Here is a 27,088-nt window from a genome sequence, read left to right as displayed (position 1 = left end):
TTATTTATTTTATTAGAAAATAAAGTTTATTCAAAGAACATTAAAAGTCCAAGGACCTGCATGGGAATTGGCTTGAGCAGGAGGGAATCTCCGGCTCAGCCTGGCTGGGTGTGGGGCTCCTCTCCACGGAGTCAGGGCCCCGAGGGAGGCCAGGGTGGGATCCCAGGGTCCGGCAGGAAGGCAGGGATCAGTCAGCGAGCACCAGGACACAGTGCAGAGCTGGGGGCCTCTGCAGGCTCAGCAGCTCACCAGGTACATCCCTGTGGGGGTGGCGCCGTGAGCGGGGAGGAAGGGAGGGCCGTCCCTTGCCCGACCCTGGGATCTCCCGATCCTCCTCCAAACACCCCTGTAACTCACTGTTCCCACTGCCCCATGGGCCCCAGCAGCCCCTTGCGGGGGCAGGAGAATGGGCTGGGGGCAGTGTGGCCGTGCGGCTTCTGGCTCCCTGCCTTGGGTCCTCGCAAGGACACCCTACGGGGGCCCTTTGACCCACCATCCTGGCCCTCCAGGGTCCAACCCCCACCAACCTTCCCAAACACACCCCAGATGCCCCCGCCACCCCCCTCCCCCGGCACCTTGGCAGAAGCAGGGGGTGGAGCTCAGGGCCTGGCATGGTCCTGGCCTCAGGGGTGGGCAGCGGCAGGGTGCGGGGGGAGAGTACCTGTGGCAAACCTCCTCTTTATAAGCGACATGCGGTAGCCACTGCCCACCAACTCCAGGTCCACGCCCGACAGAGTGGTCCCCTCGCTGGTGAACTGAGCGGCCACAGGGCTGGGTGTGCTGGAGCCTGAGCATGGCTCCCAGCTGGCAGATAGGTGGCCAGAGCCTGGGGAGGCCTGAGGTCAGCCGTGCCCCAGCCTCAGCCCCCATCCTGTTGGGACCCGGGCTCTTCCCAAACCCTTAGATCTGTGGCCTCTATCCATCTCTTCTGACCTCCTCTTGTGCCCCTGCCCCTGCACCCTTTTCCTTTGGCCCCTCAGGGCTATGTGTAAATTGCAAAGGAGTCCTGCCTCAGGGCCTTTGTACTTGCTATGGCTGCCCCCCCCACCCCGTCCTCTCCCACAGCTTTGTCAAAGCCCTTTTAAGCTTTCCTCCCTGTCTACACTTCTCCCCAGCACATCCCCAATTCTCATTTTAAACAAGCCCCTCCCACCCGAACCCCCTGCGATCTCACGCACAACCATAACTCACCCCCTGCTTCAGACACATCTGGCAGCTTCCAAAGAAGTCGCTTCTCCTCCAGATTCCTGGCATCAAGAAAAGCTTGGTCAGGTCTCTCCCAGAGAGGACATTGGGAGCCGAGGGTCCCAGCTCGGTCACCTCTCAGCTCCATGGCCCCAGCAAGCCAGGTCCTCTCCCTTGCCTCAGTTTCCCCATCTGTAAAATGGACATGGGGTATGGAGCAGCTGGCCCCCGAGGACCCCACAGCCTTGCCGCATTTTTAGTCCTTCAAGTCTGGCTTCTTCGTGGCAGTTCCTACCTTTCGTACAAAAGAAAGGCAACATTGTGGGGTGACTAAGAGCCCAGGGCAGAGAGTGGGCAGCTGGGTTCACATCCTGGTGTGACGGCCGGTAAGTGACTTAGCCTCCCTCTGCCTCCGTCCCCCCTCCACAAAGGGGAATGATGGCGGTCCACACCTCAAGGGATTGCTAGAAGCCCTGAGCCAGTCCATGTATATAGAGCACGTGGACCACGCCCGACACACAGGAAGCTCTTGGTGTCCGATATTATTATTGCTAATAATGTCACCCTTAGGTCTAAGCAAGGGATGCTGATGCTGAATGGTCGGACCTATGGTGGACCCTTTAGCTGCTGCATCAAGGAGAGAGGTCTGGGAGGGCTCTAGGGTCACCGCCGAGCCTCCTTTGGCCTCCCGCACGCCCTCACCAGGTGGCGGCTGGCTGTAGGCGGATGTTGGTCACAGGCTCCCCCACAGGCAGCAGGATCTGGACGTTGGTGAGTGGTGTGGGCACGGCTGTGGCACCGGGCCGGTAGCTGTACTCCACCGAGACCTGAGTGAGGGTTGCCCCGCACTGCCAGTGGGCGCTCAGCTGTAGGGGCACAGACTGGGGACCCGGGCGGGAGAACTAGGAGGAGCGAGAACGGGAGAGGGGACACAGCTTAGGCCGTCCTGTCCTGCCGCGCCACACACTATTCAACCCCACCCCCGGACCCTGCCTCGCAGTCTCTCAGACCCGACTCAGCACGGCCTATACCATCCCGTGGGAGCTTCTTCCTTCTGCCTCAGAGATGGTTTCCATCAGAGTCTGTGTGACACCACGTTTCCAGCAGAGGGCAAGAGAGTGCCTCATTCTGACAGAGTTGCGGCCAGGGTGCCGGCGCAGGCTCCTGGGATGGGGCCTCTCCTAATTTATACAATGGTGCCACCTGCGCTGATGGGGGCCTGCCCCCCCCCACTGCCTACCCCCCCCAGCTCACTCTGCTCTCTCTACCCCTGGCCTCCACGTCCGCGGCCTGCTCACCCTGCCCAGCCCCAAGCCCTTCCCTGCGCCCTCTGCCCCGTCTCCCCGCGGCCCACCTGGTACCGCAGCAGCACTAGATTGTAGTAGGAGGCGGCCGGATTCTGCTCGGCCTGGCGCTGCAGGGCCTCGGTCAGAGCCGCCATGTTGAGCCAGAAGTCTTTGGTCTCAGGGTCGCTCTGGGAGGGGTCGCTACAGAGACCAGGAATAATCACCCCAACCCTTGGGAGACACCTTCCCAAGGCCCTCAGCGTCCAACCTACCCCAAGGGCTTCCTGCAGAGGCGGATTCCCTGGCTCCCCTTGGGCCCAGTCAAGCATGGGCCCCCGGAGGTGGGGGGTGTGTGGGGGGACACGGAGAAGAAAAGAACAATGAGGTCCGGAAGGGAGAGTGATTTGCCCAGGGCCGCACAGCAAATCCCAGGAGGCAGAGCCCGAACTCACAGGCGGGGAGATCCTGGACCCCACCAGCCTCTGGGACCCCTGCCTCTGACCCCCGACTCGTCCTCCAATACCTGAAGAGCAGGTCGGCATTGGGCTGAAAGTGCTCAATGGCGGACGTGTGCACGAGGCGGAAGCTGAGGACAGGTGGGGGCGGGGTCCCACTGAACACACGCACGATGCCAGCCGGGAAGGTCATGGTCAGCTCCCCAGTTACTCGAGCCAGGCAGCTGGGGTTGGGGGCGGTGAGGAGACTGGGTGTTGGCTCGGGGCTCTCCCGGCCCCACTGCAGCTTGCAGCTCCCCAAGCCCCTCAGAAGAAGCGAGGCCCTGACCGTGCCCAGCGTCCTCACTCCCAACGTCAGCTCCTTGCGTCCTTGCCTGGACAGCAATCCAGGCACCAGGAAGAAACCACACTGGGCTGAGGGAGGCAGGAACGTCCCCCTCCCTAGGTCTCTTTACCCCTAGGCCACCGGGAAGCTCAAAGCAAAACATTCAGTTATAGAACTGTCCTCATCTTGGGTTTCAGGCCTAATAGTCTCCCATTTGTGGTTTGATCTTAAGGTCTTCCCTGTTGGGCGCTGCCCCCAGATTATTCCTGGCCCCTCAACTCCTCCTTAACCCAGTCTTCCAAGGGCCTGGCCTCTGGTCCCGCTCCCTTCGGTGTGAGGCCCAGAGCAGCCTCAGAAGAGCTGCTAACCTGTGGTCACAACGAGGCCTCGCCCTTGCTCTAACACCCTCCGTGGTTCCCACTGCCCTCAGGACAGGGGCCTGGTTGCTTGGCTCAGAGATCGAGGCCCTTCCACAGTAAAGCAGATCAAGGAACACACCTGAAGGCTGTCTCTCCTGGAACCTAGACCCAGAGGCCCCAGAGAGTCCTGTTTGTCTCCGTCCTCGTTGGCACTGTGCCCCCATCACTGCGTACCTGGGGCTGTGGCCTCGAAAGTAGGCATGGACGTATTCGGTGAAGGCAGTAGCTACAGGCAGGGCATCCTGGGAGCCCAGGACCACAGGGCTGGGTCCCCGGGAGATTCCTGGTGGGGGCGGGAGGGAATGGGGACAGACAGAGTGAGCACAGGTCCCAGACTCCAGAACCCACTTTCTGCCAACGCCTCACTTAGCCACCCACCCAGCACCAGAGAGGGTGAGAGCGAGGCCCAGAGAGGGGCCCGGGGCCTCCCCACCATACCATGTGCCGTCTGTGATGGGAAGCCCGGCCGGTCCGAAAGCGTGCTGGCGGTGGAGGAGCCCAGCAGGGAGGGGCTCAGAGACCGGGACTGGGGAGGGAGACAGGCCAGGCTATGACGGCCCGGGAGCAGCACCCTGATGCTGCCCGCCCCCCACCAGAGGCGCCCCCAGCCCCGCTCCTGCCGCGCGCCCTCCCCCTACCAGGTCGCCGTTGCTGCGCGTGAGGGGGCAGGACACCTTCCTGGTGCGGGCTCTCCGGGGGGGCGCCGCCAGGCCGTCTCTGGCTGCAGGGTCAGCAGGCCCGGGCATCGGGTCTGGGGAGGGAGTGACAGACAGACAGCTGTACAGCCGAGATGCTGCCGTGGGCCTCTCGGGCCTGCCCAGAGAAGGAACTCCTCCCCAAAACTGGGAGTGGGGCTTATTCGGGGGAGACCCCCTGGGGCTGAAGTCTCGGGGCTGCAGAGAAAGTGCCGGACAGGCCTGCAGAGGCTATCCACAGCCCTGAGCCCCCCAGACACTGGGCTGATGGCCTAGGAAGGGGTTACTGGGGATACGTGAGCAAGCGCTGGATGCTCCGGATGCTCGGGAGGCAGGCGCGGCTCCAGGGGCGGGGGGTGGGGGGACTGGCAGAGGATTTTTATCCAACATCAGCGATTCTGTGACCCTCATCCTCTCCGAGTATGAGTACGACGTAGCCTCCGACTCTGGCCTGAGTCTGAGTCTCACCCGCGAAGGTCACTGATCACTGCCTAACACTCAGGTGCCCTGTCGGCTCCATCTACAGCTGCCTGCTCGCCCCCCGCCTACACCCCACGTGTGCTCCCCTCTAGCCCAGGGCTTCTCAACAGCACTGCTGACACTGGGGGCCCGAGCAATCTCTGGGGGGGTCGTCCTGTGCACTGTGGGGTGCTGACCAGCATCCCTGGCCTCCACCAGCCAGGCGTCTGTAGCACCCATCCCTCTAGTAGTGGCGAGCTAAGATCAGCGGTGACATTGCCAAGGGTCCCCTAGGGGGCAGAACCGGCCTGGTGGAGAACCCCAGTTCTATAGGGAAGCTCAGACACCCGCACTTGACTAGTCTCCTCATATGCTCCACACTCACATCCCTGGCAACTCCCATGATCCAGCTCCAAACCGGCTCTTTCTCTAATCAAGGACGGTGCCAAGCAGCCCTGTCGCCACTGCTGGGGACCTCATGGGGTCACAGCCCTCTGATTCAGGCCCCCCTCCCCCCCACTGACCTCTTCCTCCCAACCTGCAGCCCTGTCCCAGCTCACCCTGGGCCCTCCCGTCTCCCGGGCGGCCTCCCCTCCTGCTTCACACAGCTGCCCATGGGGTGCTCCAATCTGGCCTCCCCCCCAAACTCAGGGTCCACTGGCCACCTGACATCTAAAGGCCCAGTCTCAACATGCCCCCGCTCCAGCTACTTCCGCCCCATATTCCCTGCCCCTTCTGGCCCTCCCTGGAAGAACGCCCAGCTGCCCTCCTACGCTCCACCCCGACCCCTCTGCTCTCTCCCAATGTGTCTGCGGGCCCGCTTCTCCCCACTGTTACCCCATCACCTCTTCCCTAGACTCACCTCACCTCCCTGGTCTCCAGCTCCCACCCCCAGGTGGACAGAGGGCGCCCATAATCTGAGTCACGTGCCGCCCTTGCTCTGCTCACAGCACCCCCCTTCTGTGGCTCAGGCCTTGCTAGGGTAAAACTCACATCATTCCCAGAGACTACCAGGCCCTGCTCCGGCCCATCTCCCTCCTCTCCCTCCTTTTCCCTGTCATCACTCTGTTTCAGCTTCACCCGCCTCCGAGCGGTTCCTCAGAGGGCCTTGTCAGCTACCACCCCAGGGCCTTTGTACAGGATGTGCTCTAGGCTGGAAAGATCGTGTCCCCCCTGTGTCCAAACGGCTCCTTCCTCACCTCCATCAACTCTTAGCTCAGAGGTCACCTCCTCAGGGAGGTTCCAACCTTCTGAGCCCTCACCAGGCACCTGCCACCTCCACCTTGTTCAATATCCATTTCATTATTGTCCCTGCAAGGGTGAGGGTTCTGGGTTGTGTCCCCAGCACCCCATTCAGGCCCTGGCCACAGTGGTGCTCAGTCGTCCCCACCCAGGGCTCTGATAACTCTGACTCCTGGACTCACCTCCTCCAGCCACAGCCTCCAGCCCCCAGGGACCCGGGGATGGGGCGAGGGGCTGTGGCGAGTCCGACGCTGGCAGGGGCCGTGTCCCCCTCGACTCGGAGGCCGGCGCCCTATAGCTAGGTGGGCTCTGTGGGGTGCCCGGGCGGGGGACCCAGGAATCCGGGGAGGGGCCAGGCGCCACGTGGGATGGCGAGTCCAGGCCGGAGTCCTCCACATTCTCGGGCGACGAGGAGGAGAAAGGTGAGGGGCTGGAGGTGAAGCCGAGGCTGCTGGAGCCTGGAGGGGGGGCGGGGGGGTGTGCCAGCTCCAGACCCCGCCCACATGGAGGCCCCGTCCTTCCTCCTGCGGGCCACGCCCACTCGAAGCCTCGCCCACCCATCAGGCCACGCCCTCTGGCCGCTGCCATTTCCACGGAAGCTCCGCCCATCCACCCACTGTCACCTACACTACTACAGAGGGCTCGCCACTCACGCTGTGGCCCCGCCCACCACCCCATTGACCAGTGACCCACACAGGACCCCCCAAATGCTCCCTCCAGCCTGGCCCACCCTCGCACCTACCCTTGCAATGGCCCCACCCAGCCTCCTGCTAGCCAAGCCTGTGCCCCTGAAGCCCCCTACCGCCATCACCTGTAAAGTCTTCGTGGTCAAAGGCCGACTCTAGGGGCGGCCCAAAGAGGTTCTTGGAAAACTGCTCATCTGACTGCAGCTTCTCTGCACAGCTGTGGACGAGGTGGACAGGAGGGATGGTTTCTATCGTTCCTATGCCTCCTCCCTCCTCAGGGCCTTTGCACAGGCTGGTCTTGGTCCTGAGCTCTCGTTTTCCCCGGCTCTCCCTGAGGCCACATCCTGCTCTCTTCAAGTCTCAACTCAAAGTTCCCCACCCCCACCCCAGAGCAGCCTCCACCTTCTCAACTGAAGCTGCCCACTGGCATCTTCCCCCACATTGCCTGCTTTGTTTCTTCATAGCACCTGGAAGTATCGAACATGCTCTAACTTATTTGCTGTTCCTAAAATCTGAGCCACTAGAATGCAAATCTGAGAAGGAAGACCTGTCTTGGTCATCCGTCTCTGAACTCGGAATAGCACGAGTACACAGCAGGTGCTCAATAAGTGTTCATCGAATGAATGACTAAGTGGTTCCTCAAAAACAGCATGCCCTCAACTCCCTGCCAGGCTGACGAAGGGGGGGAGGAAAGAGGAGTTGGGGGCAGCCCCCGTCCCCCCACGCAATGTTGGCCGGATGTCCCACTGCTGTAGGACCTACCTGCTGGCTCTTGGGGCAGATCGAGGCCTTTGTGGTTTCCCAGCAGCGTCCCCTACAAGAGATGCACCTCCCTGAGCCTTCCTGTCACCCTGCCTACTGTTCCCCTCTCCCCCCGCCCCCCCCCTCCAGCCACAGAACAAGAGACTAAGGCTTAGGGCTATCCAGCCAGCTGCCCAAGGTGACCAGCAAGTCAGGCAGAGAGGGATTTGAGCCTGAGCCAACCTGTCTCCAGGTTTTGGCTTCTTTCCCGGCTTGGCTCCTTCCTTCAGCTCTCATTTAATTCTCATAATGACCCCATTTTATAGAAGAAGAGACTGAAGGTCAGAGTGGTTAAGCAGCCTGCCGCAAGTCACACAGCAGAGCTGGGATTCAAACCCACACTCACACTCCAGGCCCAGCCTCCCCTCCATGTGCTCCTCCCCAAACCGAAGACCCCTTAACAGGCTGCTCACGTGCAGAATGGCGTTTCATGGTGCCCTGTGGACAAAGTGGGTGGCATCAGGCCGGGCGCGTCCTGCCAGCCCCCCCGGCGCCCCCCAGAATACCCCTCCTACGCCTCACCCCTGGGGCAGGAGGAAGGATGAGGCTGCCGGCCGTGGCCCTGAGCTGGGCAGCAGCCACCTCGGGGCTGCAGGCAGGGGCACGGGCAGGGGCAGGCTTGATATGCACATAGAACTTGCGGGGTTCCTCATCATCGAAGTCCGAGTCACTGGAGGAAAAGCGGGCGGGCTCCGCCGTGCGTGCGCCACAGTCAAGGGGCCAAGCAGATCCCAGCATGGGGGTCTCCCTCGGCTCAGCCCTCAAACCCACCCCTTCCTGCTCACACCTTTCAAGGCCCTACACGAGCCCATCTCTCCCCACTTGCCCCCCCTTGCCACCGTGTTTTTGCTCCAAGTCTTTGCATGAGCATGCCCAGCCTTCACTACCAAACTCTCATTCAGATGCTAAACCCCAACGCTGGTGCGCCCTCCTCCAGGAAGCCCTCTGGGCTCCTCCTCGCTCCCTCTTGCTCAGCCCTGACCCCACAGGGCAGGTGTCTTTATTTGAATCTGCTCCGTCTACACCGCAAGCTCCCCGCAGGGTGGACACAGAGAGGGTCGCTATTAGTGGAGGGATCACTGCGGGCAGAGCTTTGTCCTTGCTGTGCCAACAGTTGCCCCCAGGGCACCAGGAGGATATTGTTCTGGGTCGCATCAGGCCGGACGGTGAAACCTTCTTCATCCACCTCTGGACACGTCTAGGGGGACAAGCAGTGAGTCAGGCTCCCCGCTACTGAACCTCCCCCTCTCACCCTGCCACGCACCCTCCCACCTCTGGGCCCTGACTCAGACCTAAAAACAGCCCCAACGGCAATAATAGTACTGCCTGTCTTGAGGTGGTGAGACTGACGGGCAAATTGAGGCTAAGTGGGGACATCAGTCCCTCCCACGTGGCCCACAGGAGTTTGCAGCTGAGATGAGACTGAGCGCCTTGAGCTCCAGGCTTGGCTTCCAGGCTTGGGGGCCGAGGTGGGATTGAACCCCTCCCACTTGCAGCCCGGCCCAGCCCCTCCCATGGTACTCACCCCTGAATCGGGCTCCAGGGAATCTCTGGGGGTGGAGAAAGAGACGCTCATTTCTGCTCTCCCACCTCATCTGCACGCCCCCAACCCCCAACGCTAGACATGGCACCTGGGGGCGGCCCCTGGGCTGCGATGTTGTCCTGAGCTAGTCCCCCGGGTGATGGGGCCCAGGGGTTTGCCTGGGGCTGGGGGCCGTGAGTCTGGACTTAGCTGAGCTCAGGGTGTTCTCAAACAGCTTGGCAGGGGAGGAAGGAACCCTGGAGCTAGTCTGAAGGGCTGGCTTGAAAAGGTAGGGAATGTAGGGGCTAGCCTCAGCAGGGAAATGATAGGGCTAGCCATGGCAAAGGAAGAATTTTGGACTAGATTGGGCAGTGGGCATATTGAGCTAGCCTGGGACAGAGGTTCTCCTGGGCTAGCCTGGAAGAGGAATTCTCAGCTTCTGGGATAGGACACTATCTTCTGGGATAGGACAGCCTGGGAAAGGGGGAAGGGATCCCGGGCTAGCCTGGGCCAGGGCTGGGCAGGGGGTGTTTCCTCACACAGCTGCAGGTGGCTCTCGCTCCCGCCGGTTCAGTCCTGGGAGGCGAAAGGCCTTGGCTCCCCGCAAACGTTTCATTGCTGAGAACAGATGAGGGGGGGTGCAGCTGAGCCCTGGGGGTGCCCCCTTCCCCTTCAGATCTGCCTCGCTCATCCCCACCGTCCAGCCTGGGCATCCAGGCCCAGACGTACTTGCCTTCCTGCAGGGCAGCCGCACTGTACGCCTCAAAATCCAAAGGCCCTGAGATAGAAGAGAGTGAGAAACTCAGCCTGGCTGGGAGACCGGGCCTGGGAAGGAGAGCAGCACGCCCTTGGACTCACAATGGCCCCTGGGTCTGAGTTCAAGGCCAGTCAGGGTCCAATGCACAAGCCGAGATGCTGAACAAGCCCCAGAGATGGTCATGAGGGGGATGGGCCAGGGGTTCTGGTCCCCTCTTGGGATGGACCAGAGGGGGTGATGCCTGAGTTACTTTTTTTACTTCCAGCATTTCTCACAAGTACTTGAGTGGGTCAGGGGATGGACCATGAGTCTGTGTGGTGGGCTGAACCTCAAGTGCCAAGATGAGGAGCTGGGACTCTCTTCAAAGGTGATGGGGAACCATGGAGGGTATATGAACAGGAGCAGGGTAGGACAGATCTGTGGCCAGTTTAGAGCAAGACTGGGGCCATACACCAGAAGATATGGCCTGAGCCAGGGCTGAGTTATAGAGACAGGAGGGATTAAGGACAGTTGTTAGTGGTTGACTTGGGGACATAAACTGTATACCAGCATTTATTGAATGCCTACTGTATGCTAGGCACACACTTTTCCCTTTACCTGCATCAAATTACTGAACATTCATAACTTCATTAGGTGGGGATTATCATCATCCCCACTTTATAGATGAAGAAACTGAGACTCACAGAAGTCAAGACAAACATCCAAGGTCACATAGCAAGCAATGAAGAAAAGACCTAGACTCAGATCTGACCCCAGAAGTTTTGTTCTCAACCCTTTCCCGACCCCTCATCTGGACATTTTTTTCAAATTGGTCCTTTGCTCAACAATCCTCAATGGCTCCCTTCGGCCCTCAGGGTAAAGTATGAACAGTTGGGTCTGGCATTCAAGGCCTCTCTAGTATCTGGTTGTAAGAGATTTACATATAAGATGGGGCACCAAAGGACCCCAGGCTGGCTGAGTTGGAAGAGGACATGACTCTTGATCTTGGGGTCATGAGTTGGAGCCCCACGTTGGGTGTACAGATTACTTAAAAAAAAAAAAAAAGATACATTAAAAAAAAAAAAAGATGGGACATCAAATCCTTTTCCTGTGTGGGCTGCGGAATTAGATTTGTCATCAGCCCATTTTTCTCATGAGGACACCAAGGTGCAGGGAGGTTCAGTGCCCTGCCTCTTGAGTATTGTTCTTTTTTTTTTTTCTTTCTAAGATTTAATTTATTAATTTGACACAGAGAGAGAGAGAGAGGGAAAACAAGCAGGGGGAGTAGCAGAGGGAGAGGAAGAAGCAGACTCCCCACCGAGCAGGGAGACTGCCACGGGGCTCAATCCCAGGACCCCAGGATCATGACCTGAGCCGAAGGCAGACGCTTAACCATCTGAGCCACCCAGGCACCCTGAGTCTTGTTCTTTCCCCACAGCTGCGGCCCCTAAGTCTGACCCCCACTGATGTCCCAACTCACCAGGCTTCTCCCGGCCTGTGCCCTTGCTCTCTGCAAACTTTCTCAGGAGCATCTCCACGCTGACGTTCTCTATGTTCTGCTTAAACTCCTCATGCACCTGGGCCAGGTGAATGAAGTGCGTAAGTGGGCACAGCCAGGACCCCTTGCCTGGAACCCTTTGCTTTGCTTCCCACCCCTGGCGCCACTCACCTGCCCAATCTGCACATGGGTGTCCTCCACCGAGTGGGCATAGGAGCCTAGCAGTGCCTTCATGTGCCGCAGATGGGTCTCCTCCATGGCTTGGAAGCGCTGAGCCAGGAAGGGAGAGGAAAATGGGAAGGTGGAGGTCACAAGGAATGGCCAGGTGATCCAGCCTGACCAGTCAGAGTGTTCTAGCCCCCTGGCCTCAGTGACTGGTGTGGGGAAGACCCAAGGAGTGTCTTCCCTGGGACTTTTGCTAAAACTATGGGAAATGAGACACTTTTATACCCTGAGTCAATGAGTTGGTGGGATTCATATGGGGCTGCTGGTGACCAGATTTGCTGTACACACACACACACACCCATATACACACCCAGGAGGACATCTCTACTTGAGAGTGAAGCCCCCAGGGAGAAAAACAGACTCAAAAAGCAGAGAGGCACAACTTCCTGCCAACATTTGAGTACCTGGATCCAGCCATGCCTGAAGCTCTCCCCTCAAACTTTTCAGTTCCCTGAGCCTATAAATCAATCTTCCTTGTCAGTTTGAATGAAGGTTTCTATCATTTGCAACTTTCTATCACTTGCAAAGTCAGGAAAAAAATCTGATTCCTAATCCTGAGATTCCAATCTGCTTTTTTATACATTTGGGTAAACAGAGTCCCAGAGAAGTACAGTGTCTCATAAAGAGGTTACATAGCTGGTGAAGAATGGAGGCTGGAGCAGAACCCAGGTCTTTCAGCCACCATGAGCTGTTAGTAGACTCCCGGCTTCTAGACCCTGCCTTGCCCTGTTCAAAACCTTGTCAATAATAATAGAAATAGGGGCGCCTGGGTCGCTCAGTCAGTTCAGCAGCAGATTCTTGAGTTTGGCTCAGGTCATGATCTCAGTGTCGTGAGATCGAGCCTTGCGTCGGGCTCCGCACTGAGTGTGGAGTTGGCTTGAGATTCTCTCCCTCCTTCTCCCTTTGTCCCTCCCCACCTCAAATAAATAAAAATAAATAAATAAATAAATAAATAAATCTTTAAATAATAATAGAAATAATAATACCACCTAGAGTGGTTTCTATGCACCTGGTACTAGTCTGAAAATTTCCCATGTAGGGACTCATTTAATCTCCACAAAAACTCTACAAGGCAGGTACTAACTCTGTTCCCATTTTGAGGCACAAAAGGGCTAATGCCAACAACAATCCCAATAGCTAACTGGCTCTAGAATCCCATGGCTTGAAACCTGTGATTCTAAGGCTCTGGGGAGTCGAGGGTTTCAGAGATTCTGGACTTCCGAGGCCCGCAGATCCTGGGCCAAGGACTGTGTGGGTCTCCCAGGTCCCAATGCCTGGTTCTTACCAGAGCCGAGTCCAGCATCTTCTGCTCAAAGTCAGAGCGGGCCGAGTTGTACTTCTCCACCGAGCGCCGCAGGTTCTCTGCTGCCTTCTTCGTCTTTGTCTCTGCCTACGAGGCACAGGGAGGGGATGGGGGCGGGAGGGGACACACGGGGCATTTCTTCCCCTGGGGGCTCATCTTCCAGCAGGTAAACTTCTTGGGGTGCCCAGGGTGTGATGACCACAGAAGGTTTGATGACCAGCGCTCTGGGATATGTTTTCATACTCCCATCAGGCAGCCCTGCTGCCCCTCGGTGCATTGCTTGGACCTGTGAGGGCTCACGGCAGCTGGGGCCCTATGACTGGGGGCCCACCTTGTCCATCTCCTTCTGGCTGGTGCTCTCCCTCCGCAGCCGCTCCTGGTCCATGCAGCGGTTCAGGTAGTTCTCGCGGGACTTGGGCAGGAGCTGGCTGACACCTGTAAGGACCTGCACAGCGTCCAGGGTGCCCACGGCTTCCTCTTTGCACTGCAGGGGTGGGGAAGGGGGAGTGTGGGTCGCATGTGAAGCCCCCGCCCAGGTGCAGGACCTGAGCAGATCACAGGGGCACAACGTGAAATTCCCAGCTTCCCAAACACTCTGTGGGGTTCCCGGTCCCATGGAGTACCTTTTATGAGTATTCTATTAATTTCAAAAATTTTAACTTTTTAAAGAGGGAATATTTACAGAGGGTTCCTATTGCAGGAAGTTTTAAGGGGGGAGCTCAGGAACAAACCTCCCACTGTCTGATCCCCAGCCTCCCAGGCCTCTGCCTCGGAGTTGATAGGTCTCCAGAAATAATCGGCACATAGACCAGCAAATGTGTTTGTTCTAGCCCATTTTTTTTAAATGACAAATAGGCACAATCTCTGTTTAACTCACAGCTTTTTTGGCTTAATAATCTATTCCCAAGATTATTCTGTATCAACCCACAGAAAACTTCCTTGTCCCCCAGTTTTTTTTAGTAGGCTTCACATTGGGCACCCCCCTTGTCCCCCAGTTAAAAAAATCATGGTGGGGCGCCTGGGTGGCTCAGTCAATTAAGCATCTGACTCTTGATTTGGGTTCAGGTCATGATCTCAGGGTTGTAAGATCGGGTCCCATGTGGGGCTCTGCACTGGGTGTGAGCCTGCTTAAAATTCTCTCTCTCCTTCTGCCCCTCCAACCCCCTCTCCCTCTCTTCAAAAAACAAAAACAAAAAAACTCTTGGTAAAACACACATAACAGAAAATCTACCATCTTAGCCATTTTTTTTTTTTTTTAAATAGGCTCCACGCCTAGCATGGAGCCCAGCGCGGGGCTCGAACTCATGATCCTGAGATCAAGACCTGAGCTGAGATCAAGAGTCAGACGTATAACTGACTGAGCCACCCAGGTGCCCCTTTGTCCCCCAGTTTAAGAAAAAAAAAATGGTAAAACACACATAACAGGAAATCTACCATCTCAGCCGTTTTTTTTTAAATAGGCTCCACACCCAGTGTGGAGCCCAACACGGGGCTCAAACTCTTGACCCTGAGATCAAGACCTGAGCTGAGATCAAGAGTCAGATGCTTAACTGACTGAGCCACCCAGGCCCCCTTACCATCTTCGCCATTTTTAAGTGTACAATATTAACTACTAACAACTCCCTTTTTATTTTTATTTTTTTAAAGATTTTATTTATTTGAGAGAGAAAGAGAACGAGCAGGGGGAGGGGCAGAGGGAGAAGCAGACTCCCCACTGAGCAGGGAACCCGATGCGGGACTCGATCCCAGGACCCTGGGATCATGACCTGAGCCGAAGGCAGACACTTAATCGACTGAGCCACCCAGGCGCCCCCCAACTCCCTTTTTAAACAGGAATGGGTATGGCTCTGGGGCCAACAAAACTTTATTTATTGGCACTGAAATCCAAGGGTCATCATTTTCACCTGTCATGAAATCTTCTTCTTCTTTTGATTCCCTCCCCCCAACCATTTAAAAATGTAAAAACCATCTTATCTCTCAGGCTCTACAGCACCAGTCCGGATTTGGTCCGTAGCCCATAGTTTGTAGAGCCCTGGTCCAGAGTTCTGAGTCCAAAACTGGACAGTGCTCAGGTGTGTGGGAGTCTGGGTTTGGTGTTGTGGAACTGACGGAATTCTCAGAGGCACACACCAGGAGCGGGGGGTTCAAAGGCCCCAGAAGTTCTGGGATCTTTCCAGCCACTGCCGTCCCCCCTCCACCTGGCTGCGTAGTGCCCACCCGCACACACCTTCTTGTGCATCTTGAGCTGCTCCTCGCCGTAGCGGAGCACGTCCTTGATGAGGTCCTGCAGCTTTCGTGTTAGCTCCAGGTGGCAGAGCGCCAGCTTGTCTGAGGAGACGCGGAAGACCTCCCAGAGCGGGGCGAAGGTCCTGGAAACAGGTCACACCCAGGGTCCAGCAGGCCCATCCCCCCCCCGGGATCCCCTCGGACAGCAGGCACCTACTGTGTGCCGGGTCCTGCTAAGCACCTGCACCACAACTACAAGGCAGGCCTGAGACAGATGGGGAAACGGAGGCGTAGGAGGTTCCACAGCTCACCCCAAGGCCCCTTAGGAAATGAATATCAGAGCTGGAATTTAAACCCAGGCCCTGAGGCCCTAGAGTCCTCACTCCGGACTCCAGGCCCTAGCTGATACTCAAGGGCACCCAGGCCCTGCAGCCATGCCAGTCTCTTTGCTCTTCCTTGAACATACAGAATCCATGGTTGCCTCAGGGCCTTTGCACTGGCTGAGCTGCCTCCCAGCGTCTCCGACCCAGATACCCCTGTAGCTGGCGCCATCTCATTATTAGGGTCTCAGCTCATGAAACCCACGCCAGAGGAAGCACCTGACCTCTCACGCTTCTATTTCATCCCCTTCCTAGAGCCTTCCACCCCAGGAAAGGACTTTTGTTCATGTTTGCTGTTAACATCTGTTTTGCCACACACCCCACAGGTAACATGGCATGACCATGGAATGAAGGTGACTGGGGGCTTTATTTTGTCTTGATTGCTGCTGGGTCTCGAGTACCTAGCATGGTGCCCGGCACACAAGAGGTACTCAGTAAATATGTGTTGAATGAATGATTGAGGTAGTAAGTGAATGAATGAATTACATTCCTCGGTCCAATTAGCCCCTTAAGGGAGGGGCTGGTTGACTCCCTAGTCGACATATCACTTGTGTGAAGAGATGTCCACCCAAGAGTAGGCTCTGATACCCCAGGACCCTTCCACCTTGGGGACCCCCCGCCTCTGCTCCAGCCCACTCACCCCACGGGGGTCCCATTGCTGGCCAGCTTGGAAAGTTTCGCCATCGCCTTTGAGTAGGTCTCCTCGATGGTGGCCCTGAGTAGAACAGAGGAAAGATGCAGAAGGTTCTGGGCATCCTTGGGAGACGCTCCATCCCCCTGGGCCTCAGTCTCCCCATCTCAAGGAGGATGGTAGAGTCCCCAGCCCGGGAGAGGCATTTCGGAAAATGACGGGCACAGGTAAGTAATACGTTTTAAAAACAAGAGTGGTAGGAACAGCCATGGTAGCACTAGCTCAAAAACAGTTGGAGCACATTCTATAAATGCTTGATACGCCTTGTCTCGTTTAATTGCAGGAGGCGAACTCCTATTTGCTTTTTCCCTCTGGACAGACACTGTTAAACGCCTACTTAACATCCACTCACATTTGCGCCCAGATTAACAGAACTTCGATTTTTGTTCGGGGCAGCAATGTGTCCAGTTACAACCAGCTACCCACGGAGGCATTTTTGTGATAGAAGCACCCACAGGGCACCACAGGCAATCGCGGATGGATTCAGGAGCTGAAGGCCCTCAAAGTAAAGAACGCCCCTGTCCTGTGCAGCTTGGACGGGTCTCGCTATACAGCCACAGAGAAAAACCTGGTTATAATCTTTTGAACTCCGCTCAGATTCAATGGGCGTTCAGCTAGTGAATGGCTGGGGAGCAGAAGGCTGTCTTGCAATTTGAATTTGTTATGTCTTCTGGGATATGGATGTCGGAGCATTTACACGCCGAAACGTAGGTTACTTCATCATACATGTGTTTTATCATCCTCAGTGCATGAGACTGAGTTTTCAAAATTCCCCTTGTAAGTAGGTCATATCATCATCTCTTCAGGAGGAGGCGTCAGAAACCTGGGAATGGTTGACAGGCGGGCATAGGGGCTGATTGTGTTGAGAACCGCTGGTTTCGAGGACATTCCAGCAGATTGGGTGTGGCGTGGCCGTAGTGGGATGCGCAGGGGAGAGGTGGGGAGGAGCCAGGGCGGGGCCACGAGGTAGAGGAGGCTGCATGGACTGTGGGGCGTGGCCAGGGGTGGGCGGGGCGTGGGGACCTCACCTCTCCCGGATGAAGTCGGCCAGCTCCTTGGTGGAGATGGGCCCCTGCTTCACGCCGTGGTACAGAACCTCGAAGCCATGGTTCTTCTCACCCTGCAGGGGACGGGGGCGGAGACTGAGTAAAGGGGTGGAGGAGACATCACGGTTGCCTAGCAACGGGGGCGTGGCCAGAGGAGCCAACCAGCCGAAGCCCAACCCCTTGGCAGCAGTGATTGCTTCAGGCCTGAGCCAATCAGCCTGTGGCCTATCCCCTAGGTCACAAGGATTGGTTCATGGGCCTTACGTTGGCCCAATCAGAGAGCAGCCTGGAAGTTTTGTCCCATGGCTGAGGGGAAGATGTTCTCTTACGCTTGTTGTCTCTGTTTCTCTATGTCTTTCTGCCTCTGTTTCTGTCTCATCAATCTCTTCCCCTGTTTTTCTGTCTGTGCCTTTCCATAATGAGTAATTATGTGGGCACAGGAGATATTGGAAGCCAAGTGGAAACCTTGAGATTTGGAAAGAAGTTGAAGCTGACGGAGTCTGAATAAAAAGTATGTTGAATCGAGTTACTGGATCAAACCAAGCCTGAAAGCCCCATTTCCCTACAATGTTTCACCTTTGTGAGCCAATATAACCCCTGTTGGGTAAGTCGCTGTTTTCTGTTCCCTTCAACATGGAAGCACGCTCTCTGAGACCCCAGAGCACAGTCTGGGTCTGATGCCTCTCTCAGGACCCAGCAATGTCCAGTACAGGGTGGGGCCAAAAAGGGCATTTGAGTTTGTTGAATAAATGAACAAATGAGTTATTCTGCTGTCATCTGGGGCTGGTGGGAACAGTGCCTCTACCCGGGTGCCTCTTTCCTCCCAGTTCTGGGGTCACCATGGTGGGGGATGCCAGGGCTGTGCTGTGTGATCTGGGCAAGGTACTGTCCCTCTCTGAACTTTTAGTGGCTCCTTGATAAGATGGGACAGGGAAGCATCCACCTTGCGTATGAGGATGAAGTAAACACCAAGGTGATCCACATCAGGGTTCCCCAAATCCCCAAAGGCAACCCTAGTTTTTTCTAATTCGTGGTATTAGTTAACATTTTGCATTAAGTTTGCTCGTTTTTTTCTCCAAATACGTTGACTTAAAGAGGCAAATTTTACCATTATTCTAGCTGGGAGCCCTGTGACCCCATGCCATGATGAAAGGAATAGGAAAAAATAAGGCAATAACTGTTTTTATCCCAGCCAGATCCTGTGACATGTGAAGGGTATCATGTCCGAACACTGAGCTGCTCATCAAAAAGGGAAATCAGCTGGGGTCTGAGGAACTGGAGACATTTTAGCATCAAACAGGGCCTTGTGAGTAGGGCCGAAAGAAGAAGCTTGTGGAGCGATCTGGCATTATTTAACTCCCAGCACAAATCACTGAAGTGATCCCTTTGGAAGCAGGTCCTGCGTTAATAGTGGTTTCCTCAATCTCCTCCAACCTGGCGAGTTTACCCTCCCACTTACCTGGAAACCGGAAGGCTGAAGCCAGAAGTCACAACCAGATAACCCCTCTTGCTGCATAAATGGAGAAACTGAGGCCAAGACGGGCAGACCCAACAGTCTGATGCTCAAATCTCCCAATGGTCGCTCCTCATTCTAGAATTGTTGATAGCTCCCTATTTCCCACCAGCTGCTTAAATGCAAAGCCCTTAGCTCAAAATTGTCTTTCCAACCTTACCTCCAGCGTCCTCTTGGCCTTGCCAGTAAAATGGTTAGCAGTGCAAAGACAGGCTCTGCCTTCCTACCACCGCACCTTTGCCTGGGCTGTTCCTGCAACCCGGCTCAGCAGGCTGCATCTCTTTCCACGCATCCAAATCCTTCTACCGCTCAAGGATCATTTCCAGGCCCACCCCCTTCAGGAACCTTCTCAGACCCTCACTTCCCTGAATGTTCAACGTTGCTCCCTCCAGTTTCCCAGGAATATGTGTCAGAGCCTCCTTTTATGCACTGGGTCACTCTGAGCTCGTGACTTCACCTCTCTGGGCCTCAGTCTTCTCATCTGACAAATGGGGACAATGACAGCACCCACCTCCCAAGGGTCTTGGTGAGATGAGGCTGGGACAGTGCTGAACCCAGGGCTTCCTGTGCAGCGGTAAGGGCTCAGCAAACAGGCCCAGCAGTCCCCGCCTGCCCCACCCAGGGGATCCTCGGGTAAGGCTGCACCAGGCACGGCCACCCCGGCCAGCATCTGGGGCTGACTTGGAGCCAACCACTGGCCCGCTTCCCAGACCTGGCAAGGCCCCCAGTGGTATTTGCCTCTCCCAGGCTGTGCTGGCGGTGAGGGTCCTAGGAGGGACTGTCTTGGGCCTGTGTCTCTTATCAGAACCTCTGGACTCCAGTCTCGCCCCTCTGCCAACCCCAGAGAGATCTTTCTAACACAGCTTGATCGTATCCCTCGCCTGCTCATACTTTGCCCATGGCTCCCCAGTGCCCTCAATGCCTCCAGGCTGCCTTGGCCCAGCGGGACTGGGGCATCCCTATCTGGCTTATTCTCCCCTAACTGGAGCCTCCTTCAGGCCAGCTCAGGGTACCAGTGTCACCCAGCTAAGAGCCACCGATACAAACAATTGATTAAAAGAAACATTGCCAGTGACAGACATCCCAGGGTACTCCCTGAGACCTAGGGAGGCAGGAATTTCATCCCCTTTCCCAGATGGGAAAACTGAGGCTTGCAGACACAAAATCACTTGCCCAAGGGCTCCCAGCAGTGCCCAAATCAAATGCTGAACTCAAAGCCCTTATCCACTCTGTACCAGGCTATCTTTGGGTGGGGAGTGCCTCGGGGGTGGTTTCTATTTTCTCTGCTGATCTGAATTTTCTGCAGCAAGCTTGCGTGCCTCATGCAATTAAAAAGAATTTAAAATAAATGTAGGTGCCTCATGCCATTAAACAGACTTTAAAATAAATGTAGGTGCTGTTGTCAGGGTTCCAAAACGTGGGCAACGACTGATCATCAAACAGTTAACCCCCTTACATCGAGGCACCAAAAGGGGCTCAGAGAGGAGCAGTGCCTTGCTGGGGTCACATAGCCATTCAGAGACAAATCCAGGGAATCTGACCCTTGGGCAGAAGGTGGAGGTCAGGCCCCATCCCCCCTCTGCCCTCTCCCCACACCCCCTCCCTGCAGGTGGCAAGGGGGTGAGGCCCCTTTAAGAAAACAAGTGGCAGTAAGAGGAGCCCCAGCTGGGGAGGGAGAAAGGGAGGGAACGGGCCTGTTGCCAGGGGCAACCAGTTGCCTAGCAACAGGCTTCCTCTCAGCAAGCTCAGGGCCCTACTGGGGAAGGGGCTTTCAGCCCTGGTCCTTCCTATACTCTTCTGTTCATACATCTTCTGTGGCTCCCTATTAGCATGGGCCTGTAAGAGGCGTCCTTGTGCTCTCAACTGGTCACCCGTGTCACACTTCTGGGCTTTCGCTCAGGCTGTTCCCCCTGCCTGGAATGCCCTTCTTACATCTTAGAAAATCTCAGCCCTCAAAGCCCACAGGAAACATGGCTCCATGTCCTGACCTCTCCTCTGGTTTCCCCCAAAGCTGGGCCCAGCCCTGACCCTGAAGGGCTGAAGATTTCTGGCTGGCTCTATGTCTCCCAGACTGCGAGCTCCTTGGGGTCAGAACCAGGATGAAGCCTCTTGGGGGCCTCAGCACCTTCCACAGTTGGTTGGGTGTGGAGTGGTGGTGGCAGGGAGGGAGGGAGGGAATGAATGAATGAATGAATGAATGAAAACAAATTTGTCTCAGCCCTCTTGGGTCCCCAACCCGGAAGGCAGAGGGGTGAGGGTGCCACTAGGGGCCAAGTCAAGAAACCCCCCAACTCTCCAGGATCGGAAAGATGTGGAAATTCCCTGGCTGAAATGACCCTGGATCCTGGAAGTTCAGTCTGGCCCCAGGGTTCAAGCCCCGACGCTGCATTTTCTCACCAGGCAATTTGAGATCAAAGAATACTACTCTGGGCCTTAGTCTCCCTGTTGTTCAAGCTGTGACTTGCCCAAGGTCACAAAGCCCATGAAGTCGGAAGGTGTAGATTCAAACCCAGCCTGACTCCTCCCACTTTAACTTCTATGAGTCGCAGACCATCCACCTATCCAAGGCTCTGCCCATAAGCTGCCAAGTCCCCCCATCTCCATAAAAGGCCCCACAGCCCTTCCAGGAGCCCCCATCAAAATAAAAGTGGGTCTTACCCAAAAATGTTCCCCAAAATACGACATCCTGATGCCCTCTGTGGAGACCCCCGCAGGCTCCTGTTTAGTGCCTGTCCAAAGAGAGAAGCAAATCTGAGCTGTAAAGCCATGGCCAGCTTGGGCCTAAGGAGGGGAAATTCCAATTGTCCTCCCCGTGGAGGAGGAAGAGAGAGGATGGAGGAACCAAAAGCCCCAAGGCTGGGAGCATGCCAGGGCCCCTGAGATGATTCATCCCCAGGCCTGGCCCCCAAGTAGCCCCCGTTCTAGGAGGCCAGATCTGGATATAGATGCCCCAAGTCCTGTGGGGTCAGAGCTGGACTGGATAGAGGGATAGGGGCTGGGGAGCCTAGTCTAGAGGAAGGGGCATGGGCGTTGGGGCTTTCAAGCACAAATAAGAGTTCACTGGGTGGGGGGCAGAGTACTGGATGAGCTCCAGCCTAAGCAGAAAATCTCAGGGCCATTTCACAGATGGGAAAACCAAGGCTCCCCCCCACCCCCATAGAGGGGAAGCCACTTGCCAAGGTCACAGAGCCAGGAAATGACAGTAGATTTGCACCCTGGGCCAGCTGAATCAAGACCTGGGCACTCAGCTCCACACTGGGCAGCTCCTGTGGGAAAGGGTCTGCTGAGAGATGGACACTGGGACTGTGATCGGCCACATGGGGGTCGGGATCCCTGAAGTGTCCCCAAGGATCCCTTGGGGTCTCCCAAATCCCTCTACAACAGTTCCCACCCCATGCACACTCCTGGAATGGAGAGCTCACACCTCACCACGATGACCCAGTTGGCAGTGGTGTCCCCATGAGTCCCAACCCTGCCTCCCAGAAGCCAGTGGTCACCTGGTGTCTGAGTCACTATCCAGCTCTGTGCCTCAGTTTCCCCATCTGAAAAACAAGAAGGAATGCCTAGAAGGGGTCTTACTGGGGGAGTCCAGGCCTCCCTGCAGAAGGGGCTGGGCCAAGCCGCCTGGCAAGGGAGGGACACTTGGTGTCCTTGGCACGTTCTCGAGGCTGGTCTTGTCACAGGAGCCCGCAGGCCTCATCCATAATTCATGACCCCTCGGGCAACTCAGCAGCAGCTGGGAGCCCAAGAGGCACAGGGGCAGCTGGGACAGGGCTTGTGACCACAAATGGGAAAGCTCCTCGGGCCTCACAAGGAAAGAACCAAGCAAGGACCTCGGACAAGGCTGCCTTCACTGAGCCTCAGTTTACCTAATCTTGAAAGTGAGTTTAATTTGAACCATTATCCTCTGGCCCCAGGTTCCTTGACTTCTGTAAGTTACCCGGCAACCACCATGTGCCCACATAGCAAGGACAATGCCAGGGACTGTGAGATTATTCAGTCCTGAGTCTGGTCCCTGAGGAGCCCCCAGTCTACGGGTATAGAGCTGGATGCAGACACACCAGTCCTGCAGGCTCAGGGCTGGGCCAAATGGAAGAAGGGACTGTGGGAGCCTTGACCGAAGGAGGGGACATGGGAGTTGGGGGGTTGAAGCATGAATAGGAGTTCACCAGGCAAAAAAATTATTCGATTCCACAAATATTCCCAACGACCACCCTGTACTGGGTAATGCTGGCGCCCCTAAGAAAACTGTCACTGGCGCTGTCCCTGAGGAAACCCAGTCTGGTGTGTGTGTGGGGGGGGCATGCTGGGCTGACATCCCAAGGGGGAAAAGCCCTCAATTCCCATCTCATGTCTTCATTTCTGGCCAGGATTTAGGCCCTGAGAATCTCCAAATCCCTTAAAGCTGTGCTGACTGATAAGGGAACCACTAATCTCATGTGGTGACTTAATTTTAAACTAAGTAAAATTAAATACCATTAACCCTCCAGCTCCTCAGTTGGGCCAACCTTGCCCCACGGCTCAGTAGCCACATGGGGCTGGTGGCTGCCATACTGGACAGCACAGGTAGAGAAAGTTCTGCTATAAGATGCTTCTTAGAGGATCTGAGGAGCCACTGGGCCCAAGTTCCCCAGAAACCGAGGCTCTCACTACTGTTTTCACAACTCCGGTTAGATGGCCCCTCCCCCCACAATATACCGAAGGCCAATATGTGTGTTGCTCTATACCCAACCCTCCAACAGGTACCGGCTCATTCAACCTTCACAGCCACACCATGGGGCCCAGTCCCACCTTTACAGATGGGGAAACTGAGGCACAGAGAAGTAACTCACTGTCCCGGGGTCACTGTGATTTTGTCTCTGGCATGTCTGCCAAAGAACCCCTATTTGGAACTACCACATGTGGTTCTGGGTCTCCAGGTCCCCTCTACTGCCCCACCACTGTAATGGAGGGCAGGGGGGCAGAGCGAAGCCCCCCCGCCCCGCCCCCCCCGCCACAGGTTCCTGCCTGGCCCAGGAAATGACACCTGCTTCTTCTCTCGGAAACCCCAGGCCAGGCAGAGAGGCCCCCCCCCTTCTGTTCCTGAGAGGGGTGAGGAAGGGCAATGGGGGCCTCCAGACAGGGCTCAAACTCACCGGACAGGGCAGCGAGTGGGGCTGGGGCCCCTGACAGACAGGGTGGGCACCAGGAGATGGCCACGCGGCTCCTGCCACTTCCGTCAGCACCAACCAAGCGGAGGCCTGTGTGCGTGGGGGACAGGAAGCTCACCCTGCCCCGCCTACCGCCCAGCTGCCACCTCACCTCCCCCACCAGGCCAGCACCCCTGGGACTTCCCTGGAACGGGGCTGGCCATGGATGGGTAAACTGAGGCACCTGAACCTGGGGCTCCCAGCCTGGGGCTGTTATTACCCAGCAAATAATAATCATGACCACAATGGTGAAATAAGAGCAGGCCACACATTGCGTCTGTGCCGGGCTAAGCTTTTCCACATCTCACCACCCCGGGGGGCACCGATGATTCCCGCTTCCCAGAGGTGGAACCAAGGCTCAGAGAGGAGAGCGTCCAGGCTCCTGTCTGTACAGCTGAGAATCAAACCCAAGGCCGCATGAAAACTGTCACGGGCCCCTTCCTCTAACAAAAAAAAAAAAAGAAGAAGAAGAATTTAAACTATATGTTACAAATTGCATCAGCACAGAGATGACTATATTAATATTATGTATTAAAATGTATTCCTTGACCCCCAAAGCTCATCTTTTTCCCTTCTGATTTTGAAAGAAGTTAAAACCTCGTCATGGGCCTCTGAAAGTATTGTGTCCAAGACACAGGAGTCTCTGTATCTGATGGAGAAAATGGCTTTGCTCGAACCCAGGACTCTCGGCCTCCAGAGCACCAGGGCAGAGCACAAAGATGGACAGGGACTTGCCCAAGGTCACACAGCAGGCTCTCAGCTGACCAGGATGCCCCCCATCCTCTGGCTGCCCAAAGCAGAGAAGAGTCCTCCAGGGGGTGCCTGACACCAGCCCCAGGTGCTGCTGCGTGCAGATCCTGCTTCCCCGGCACCAAATCCCAAAAACCTACAGCTCTGCACTGGGTGGAGCACGTGAGCAGACCCAGGAGCAGACAGAACACGACAGGATGGAGTCAGCAAAGAAGGCAGCGCTCGCTGGCTCCAAGCCACCTGTCCAGAGCCCCTGACTTCGTGCTGTGACCTTGGGCCTACCCTGACCTCGGTGCCTCCAGGGTCCTAGGGAACAGTCCCTGACATTGTGCTCCCCCCAGACTCCGGTTTGTGCACAGTGGGGCCAGTTGGAGATTTTTCTCCTCCTTCCCAGTGACTAGCCAGCCTCTTGGCCATGCTGTTTCAATGACCTGTCCTGTCATGAGCCTCCTCCCTTCTAGGCCCAGCCACCAGTGACCTTTACACAATCTGGCTTGATTCTCACAGTGGCGCTTCGAGGCAGGGTCTCATCTTGGCCATCACCCCAATGGGGCAACTGAGGCACGGGCCCCATGTCACACAGCGACCAGGCTGTCAAGCTCAGGAATTTTTTGGTCCTCCCCCCCTAGTCTCCCCCCTCTTTGTCATCTATTTGGCAAACACCTATTGAGCACCAACTGTATACCTAACTGCCGGGCTCTAGAGACCCAGCTGGCAACACCCTGGCCGACTCCTCTCTCTCCTCCCTGCTCCTGGTCAGCTGTGACCCCATTTATGATCACTAATATTGTAATTAGTATTATAATGACCATGTCTGTATTTACAGGGCTCCCATCTTCCCCCGTCTCCTCTGATCTTCCGAGGGGGATCCAGCCCATTCCATAGAAGAATACACCAAGGCCCTGGGGGCAAAGCCACACACGGGGAGAATCAGTTTGAACCTGGGGGTGTTGGACGACTCCCAGCCCCGAGCTCACCCCTGTGCCCACCGCAGTCAGGGGACAGGCTGGCCTGGTGGCTTCTACCTCCTCCTACCCGCAACCCCACCCAGGAACTGGCTCGCCCCTGGCGTGGGTGACAATATGTGGGTCAGGGTGTGCCCCAGGCAGTCCCACCGGTAAGACCAGGGTGGTGGAGCCCCCATTCCAACCATTGCAGCTTGGTAATGTGTTTTGCTGTCTGGGAGAATAGCCTTTCCAGCAAGGCCAGAGTGACCACTTTGCATTCCATTTTGCAGTGCAGTAAACTGAGGCTCGGAGGCCGGCAAGTCATGTCAGGTGGTCTCCAAACCCACTGCCCTCTCACCCCCAAACCACTGACACCTTAAGCGAAGGGGGGAATTATCGTTTGGCATGTGGGTTTCGGAATCTGTAGAATTCGGCTTCTGAGGCCGTCATCCCCATTTTCAAAGGAGAAAACCAAGGCTCACAGAGGTGCTGTCACCTGCCCAAGGTCACCAGGGAGGCAGGTCCATCAAAGCTGCCTCCTGGTCCCCACTGCGGCTGGGGCAGGCAACTCCCAGATTCGAGGCAGATGGAGGGGCCGCCCACCCCACAGCCCTCCTCCGCACCCCACTCGCAGTCAGCCTCCGGCAAGATCCTAATTTACCTCGATTTATTTTAATCCCAGAGAACAGATGCTGCTGCCCACCCCCCACTGAGGCAGAGACCACCCCCAAGTCCATGCTTCAGGCCCTTTCAGGCCTGGCCTGGCCAGTCCCTGTTAGGCAAGGGGCCCCACACTCGCCCCCTCCCCAGAATTCCCACTTTGGGGGTCCCTGCAGAGGATGCCGGTGAAACGCCCCCCACCTCATCCTTGCGGTAGGAGACTTGGATAGAGCAGTCTACAGGAGGGGCCCGGGGACCCCCAGCTTCCTCCTCCAGGCCTATCAGGGTTCACAGTGGAGAAAAAGGGAAGGGGTTTCTTCCATCTCCGTCCTCAGGGGTCTGCAGACCAGAGCTGGGAAGAGGGAAATTGAGAGTGGTCTCCACTTCGGTTGTCCTGGGTCCCAGGCTGGAGGGAGAGCGGCACCCCCATCTTTGCAGCTCTGGAACCTACACCCAGATCCAGGCTTAGAATAAAGGGATTTGGGGAGGGGTCTCACGTCATAGCCACCCTCCTGCACGCTCCGGTTCTAGGCCAGGAGACGGGGAACTTGGAGAGGGGTCCCTCTCTCCCTCCACAGACCCCCGAGGATGGCCACGGAGAGGCGGGGGGGGGCCCACCGCGCAGCCCCCGACCCCCAGTTAGCCATCCCTCATGCCCGGCCGCGCCTTTGCCCCCAGTGGCCTCCGGGGCTACTGGGCGCGGTGCGCACGGGGGGCTGCGCGGGCCAGGGGATTCGGGGGTTCCCGGGGACAGCACTCACCTCCCGAGCTCTGGCCGAGCCCAGCGCCCGCCGCCACCTGCGGCTCGGTCTCTGACACCCGAGCCGGCCCCGCCCCTACCTCCGCGGC

General features: G+C 56.7%; 1 protein-coding gene across 14 annotated transcripts; it reads right to left on the bottom strand.

Annotated features, from left to right (window-relative positions):
• Window positions 1-27,088, bottom strand: FCHO1 (FCH and mu domain containing endocytic adaptor 1). 14 transcript variants are annotated; one of them, XM_081815336.1, is made up of 31 exons: window positions 27,001-27,088; window positions 26,441-26,591; window positions 23,829-23,933; window positions 22,191-22,235; window positions 21,870-21,973; window positions 21,352-21,422; window positions 17,163-17,254; window positions 16,084-16,158; window positions 15,065-15,206; window positions 13,169-13,321; window positions 12,820-12,924; window positions 11,481-11,579; window positions 11,292-11,388; window positions 9,809-9,853; window positions 9,615-9,693; window positions 9,079-9,103; window positions 8,694-8,751; window positions 8,076-8,254; window positions 7,967-7,991; window positions 7,515-7,566; window positions 6,878-6,969; window positions 6,249-6,524; window positions 4,309-4,421; window positions 4,109-4,196; window positions 3,845-3,953; window positions 2,995-3,150; window positions 2,540-2,672; window positions 1,888-2,087; window positions 1,192-1,247; window positions 662-826; window positions 1-260 (listed from the first exon to the last, which is right to left on the bottom strand). In XM_081815336.1, exons 6-31 carry the CDS (start codon window positions 21,376-21,378, stop codon window positions 238-240), a joined length of 2,664 nt encoding a protein of 887 aa, XP_081671462.1. In that variant the 5' UTR covers window positions 21,379-21,422; window positions 21,870-21,973; window positions 22,191-22,235; window positions 23,829-23,933; window positions 26,441-26,591; window positions 27,001-27,088; the 3' UTR covers window positions 1-237. The 14 variants fall into 14 exon arrangements, with proteins under 14 accessions (XP_081671462.1, XP_081671450.1, XP_081671493.1 ...); XM_081815324.1 differs by having other exon boundaries at window positions 21,870-21,976; window positions 26,441-26,686; window positions 27,001-27,085; XM_081815367.1 differs by having other exon boundaries at window positions 8,076-8,243; window positions 8,683-8,751; window positions 26,441-26,686; window positions 27,001-27,085.

This window comes from Leptonychotes weddellii, chromosome 1 (genome assembly GCF_054177405.1).
Source record: "Leptonychotes weddellii isolate Sample4059 chromosome 1, ASM5417740v2, whole genome shotgun sequence".
In the NCBI taxonomy this organism is placed as follows: Eukaryota; Metazoa; Chordata; class Mammalia; order Carnivora; family Phocidae; genus Leptonychotes; species Leptonychotes weddellii.
This window is presented reverse-complemented; position numbering and strand designations above follow the sequence as displayed.

Excerpts from the sequence above, each read along its gene's own strand:
- FCHO1 (XM_081815336.1), bottom strand. The coding sequence starts at position 21,378 with ATGTCGTATTTTGGGGAACATTTTTGG. Across the intron at positions 12,925-13,168 it reads GCCAGAAGGAGATGGACAAG|GCAGAGACAAAGACGAAGAA; the intron begins GTGGGCCCCCAG and ends TGTGCCTCGTAG. Across the intron at positions 3,954-4,108 it reads CCCATCACAGACGGCACATG|GAATCTCCCGGGGACCCAGC; the intron begins GTATGGTGGGGA and ends CGCCCCCACCAG.